This window comes from Phaseolus vulgaris, chromosome 4 (assembly GCF_051622355.1).
Source record: "Phaseolus vulgaris cultivar YP4 chromosome 4, ASM5162235v1, whole genome shotgun sequence".
Classification (NCBI taxonomy): domain Eukaryota; kingdom Viridiplantae; phylum Streptophyta; class Magnoliopsida; order Fabales; family Fabaceae; genus Phaseolus; species Phaseolus vulgaris.
The window spans coordinates 32,730,262-32,735,902 of NC_143501.1; the positions used below are offsets into that span (position 1 = coordinate 32,730,262).

Here is a 5,641-nt window from a genome sequence, read left to right on the forward strand (position 1 = left end):
TCACGCCCCCTGGTTTGAGGCTTTCTTGGCTGGTAGGGCTGCTGCTTTGTCGGGTCTTCTTCTCTGTGTTGCCTCATGCACCCTTAGGGGTTGAGGTCGACCTGCTGCACGCGGGCGCGTGGGAACCACACACGTGAGCTTCTCATTAACTTCCCCTTCCGCCGCAATATAAGCCACCGCGCGACGCTTTATCTCGACAAATGTCTTAGGGCAATTTCTGATAAGCGATTCACTAAAGGGCCCTGGCACAATGCCCTTTCTGAACGCGTGCACCATCATCGTTTCGTCCGTAGTGTTCAACCTCACCACCTGTGCTCCGAAACGGTGAAGGAACTCCTTCAGGGACTCCCCCTGATATTGTCTTATGTCAAAGAGATCATAAGAGACGGGTGGGGGAGCCCGATTCGCAATGTACTGCACCTTGAACAGCTTTGTAAGCTGTGGGAACGACGTCACATGCCCATCAAGGAGGCTGATGAACCAGTCCATCGCTGTTCCCACCAAGGTGCTCATGAACAACTTGCATCTCACCGCATCGGAGCCCCCAACTAGCATCATCTGCGTATGGAAAACCGTGAGATGGGCCTCCGGGTCCTCTGTTCCAGCGAAGGTAACTTTGGGCCCTACGAACGTGGTCGATATCATAGCATCCATGATTTCCTGCGAGAATGGCATCGGAAACTCCCTAGGTGGCGTCGCAGGTTCTCGATCTCCTTCCTCACGTGTGCTTGCCTGGTTTTGCAGAACCCTGTGCAATTCTTCATTCGAAAGGCGTAGTTCTTCATTCGTTTCCCGCGACATCGCCAAATCATCCTGGAGGCGTTCTTGGTTTGCTCTTGACGCAACCACTTTTTCTTGAAGGGCTTCCATCGTTTCCATAACCTGTTGCAAGGTGAGGCTTTTACCTCCGTTTGGTGCAACAGGTCCTTGTCTCGGATTTCTCATCTTCTCAGTCTTTTTGGTTCTTGCTAGTGGGACAGTGTTTTAGATCGTGCCCCACGGTGGGCGCCAAAATGTTCCTGCCGGTTGACCAAACATGTCTTTGTGCGCCTACGTCACTCTCACGTCCAGAATCCCTGCGCTTCACACGTGCTTTATGCCGGAAAACACAAAGACAAAGGGCGCCCTAGAGGCCGTTTGCACTCCGACGCTCAAGTCAATCTTAGGGCTAGGAAACACCAAACTATATCGTAAAACTATCACTGTGTGTGTTAAGCGGCGCAAATGAATAGCATACCTTGCTAAGTTTGTTGCTTTCTTTTATATAGACTGAAACTAGGGTTTCCTCTTTTCCCAAAATGGGCTTTCTGAGGGGGTGGGCCCAGCACTGTCGTTACCCACTCCTAGGATAACCTAGCGCGTGGGTTCCGTAACTGGAGTGCAACCTCTAACAGGGTGACCACCTGGATGCCTCATCGTGCACCTGATCTCTGGGGTCACCTGCCTTGGGAGTGCCCTAGCTGTTCATGTGCCATGCATGTAGCTCGCCCCTGGAATGTGGAACTCGAAGGTCGTACCTTTTCCAGCGGCTCTATACTTGTGTTACGCCTAAACGCGTCATCCACTCCACACGCATGGACTCTCGTGACCTAGGCTCTTCCCTCACTGATAATTGGTGTGTGGTCTGGGATCCACCTCTTGTGGCCCAACTCTATTGTTCGGGCCGCGATGTCCGACCTTTCCACACTGTCTAGTGGCACGTCGATACATCTTGGTGACCAATGTCTGACCACTCTTTGGTTCCTTGACGCACGTGCTTCATGGGATACTGGCCCATGCCGCTCGTGAGACCCTGCTTACATGGACCAACATTACTAGTGGTCAACGACGCCCAAGGACTGGTCGGTACAAAAAGCATACCTTATTCATTTGCATATGTTTTATTTATAGTGTTTGGTCATGGACCCTCTGTTGTGATGGATCGAATCTATTAAATATCAGTGTTAATTAGAGAGGTTCCCCGATTACCCGGGACGTTACCCATTTTAGTGGGATGTGACCTTGATTCTCAGAGAGTCTCAACAACGGCTATTTATTATAATTGCTTTAAATATGTTTTAACTCGGTCGGTCACCCAGGATAAGTGACATGACTCGTCCAGTACCGGCCGATACAATTTTATATAACTATTGTAAATTTTTAACTTTTATTTTATATAACAATTAATTTTAAATTACAAGAAAATCAAATTTATTCCCCGAAAGAACTTATAAAAATTTCATTCAAATAGAAGTTAAATAGAGAGTTCATACACACAATGACTTGACACAAGATATTGGATGTTTGGACTTACCCTGATCCTAAAGGTGTGGATTAGATATTAGTCTCTAGTAGGGGCATACTTAATGAGTTTTCCAGAAGATGATAGATCCATATAATATCATTATGATTGAAATGAAATCAAAAGTATTGGGAATTGAAAGGAATCAAGGTACTGTGATGCAAATGGATCTATGAGCAGTCAGTATGAATAAAATGAAAATAACTTAATTGAGCAATTGATTCATGTTATAAAATTTTATTTTCACTAGGTTACCCTTCTTTTTCTTGTTATGTTGTGAATTGCGATGATTATACTACGTACACGAACAAATGTTGATGCAGGGGTGCAGGAATGTCTGGAAGGCCTCAGGATTTTAATTTAAGCTTTGCAATGTAATTATTTATATTTATATAAATTCTAATAATGTATTAGGAACATTTGAAAGACTCGTACAAAACCGTGTAGAACTTGTATTGTAAATAGGTATATTTCTAGGGTGTTACACTACATATTTAAACATTTTAACAATAATATATTAAAATATATTTATTTATTATAAAACTAAAACTATAAATATTATAGTTCAAAACTTATCTATTTACTTGTAATATTATTAAAGGTATTTTTTAGGTAATTTTCTAATTTACTAGATCGATACTGACTTAATTAAAGAGAAAGAAAAGGAAAGTGTTTTTCTCTCTATTGTTTAGTTTTTCTGTTATTATCCATCCTATCACAGAGAAGATAAATTTTTTATTATTGATTCTTAAATGTTAAAAACAAATTTGGAGTGTACTTATTAATTTTTATTACTGGAAGTTTTTTTGGACTAATTGGTTCACATTAAGAGTTTGTTAGTTTTTATTTTCTGTATAGCATATCCCATTATCTTGTCTATTATTATTTTTTATTACTTGATATTTTTCAGTTATTTATATAAAGAAGAATTAATCTGAATTATTTTTTCCTTTTTTGTCTGTGATTTTCTCAATAGTATTGTGGTACAAATGATATCATAATAATAAATTATGATTTGTTATATTTATAATGAAACCTGGGTGAATAATGAAATATTTTAATTTTAATTTAAATAAGTTAAGTTAGATAAATATTTTGATATTATTTTGTCTCATACATTATAATTTTTTAGAACATGACATTTATCGAAATATATTAGTGTTTTTAAAAAAAATACGAAAAGTATAATAATATATAATAAATATTATTATTGTCTTATATTTTTTTCTAACCCTTTTAATGGGTTAGAAAATTATGTGTACAATGATATCAAATTTAGAATATGAACCAATTTGCATAGACTTTGAAATTACAAGTCTTTACAAAATTTATAAAAGACAAATTAAACTTATGTTTTTTCGTGCTTTTGGTAAAATGTCGTGATGTTACAAGTCTTCACAAAATTTATAAAAGATAAATTAAACTTTTTTTTTATTAAAAGTTTTAATATTAGGTATCACTATGCAACTTGACATCTAAACTAGACTAACACCTAAAGTAACAACAACCATTTGCTATCACATGAAAAAAATATTATTAAAAAAAAAGAAAAAACAAAAATATGGGGGAATTATACCAAAACCCATATGTTAACAAAAACGATACATAAAGAGATTATACCTATTCATAAAGAATTCTAAGAATAGACTAGATGGAAGTCTATTATACCAATGAAAAGATTCTCTATGAATAAAACCAAAATTTGCCAACTTATCTGCACACGCATTCCCTTTACGAAAAATATGAGTAACCCTAAACCTGATTTTACCACAGTAAGTAAGACAAGTATTCCATCGATTACAAAGCATCCAAGTAACATTTGTCCTAGCAATAAACACAGCACATACCAAGGTAGAGTCACATTCCAGCCAGACACTAGTAAGCCTCATATTTTGAGCTTCCTCCGAAGCATATATAATTCCATAAAACTCAGCAAACAGAACAGTTTGAACTTCAAGAAAACACGCTGAGAAAGCTCCAATAAATTCCCCCATACTCCCACGGAAAATACCTCCACAAGTGGCAAGACCTGAATATCCCCTAGCAGCCCCATCAGTGTTAATTTTAACCCAGCCTGGAGAAGGAAACACCCATCTAACAAGAAGAAGACAAAGAACTTTACCAATAGGATTATTAATACCAAAAAACTTAATCATGTTGAAATCCATCATATCATTCTTCACTGAAACTTTAGACGACTTTCCCACTAGACAAGATAAATCTTTAATAACCAAAACAACCATAGAAATCTCAATCTTATCCTGAAAACGAGCATAATTCCTTATATGCCATATCATCCAAATAGAAAAAGTTATCACAACAAGCTTAATCAATTTAACTAGAGTACTACCATCACTCTTAATAAAGAAAAGATCATCCTTATTAGAGAAATGAGGAGTAGCAAAAATTTGTCGCACCCAACTCTAAATATACAAAGCATTAAGGCCTTCAAAAAATAAATGCTGAATAGATTCCACATTCTTTTCACAAAGCGTATACATAGAACAAATATGCAAACCTTTTTTGAATATGTTCCGTCCATGATATTTTTTAAAAGACAAGAGTTTTAAAAGGTGGAATAGATGAAGGTAAAATAAATTTAGCCCAATAAAAAAACTCATGATTATAAGAAAAAAGTTCTAGCCCATATAAAAAAAATAGACATATTTTTAGCCTATCCTTTCGCCATTTCTAGGACTTCTGTTAAAACCGTGTCTATGCACGTTTTTCTAAACAAACATTTGTTAGTGAAATTTAAAATTACTCGAAGGTGAACCTCACATGTATAATTTAGTGGAACAATAATATAATATATTTATGAAAGTTAAAAATGATAACAAAAATAATAGTGACATGGAAAAATATATCATATATTTTAAATTATATAAAATAGAAGAATACAAAATGATACATTTCGTTCAAATATAGGCTAATGAAATACCAGAAGTGCGATAAGATATGTATAAATTTGTATAACAAGAAAAGGGTGTTAGAATATATCTCTTACATAGTGTGTGGAAGAGTCATCAATACTTAAACAGTTGTTTCATATCATATCAGCCACATCATAATAATAATGCCTTCTTATTATCTTTTCCTTTTCTTCCATTCATCCATTCAAGAGACACGCACTTGAATAGTCTCAATCTCTCCTATTCTGGTGGGAGCATTCCTACTCAACTTGGAAACAAAATGCCAAATCAAAAATATTTTCTTTCATTAAATAATAAAACAGATTACCAAAGGTTATTACAAAGTCGAGTTCATTTGAGGGTTTTGGCGTTACCTCTTAACTTACAATATATATAGTGTCAAGATATTAATTTTTTTAATCTTCTTGTAGACTAATATAATTATAAT

At 36.1% G+C, this 5,641-nt stretch overlaps 1 protein-coding gene across 1 annotated transcript; it reads right to left on the reverse strand.

Annotated features, from left to right (window-relative positions):
• Positions 1–945, reverse strand: LOC137838636 (uncharacterized). The gene has a single exon (XM_068647875.1). The coding sequence runs from the start codon at positions 943–945 to the stop codon at positions 1–3; it is 945 nt and encodes a 314-aa protein (XP_068503976.1).
• Between the last annotated feature and the right edge of the window lie 4,696 nt (positions 946–5,641).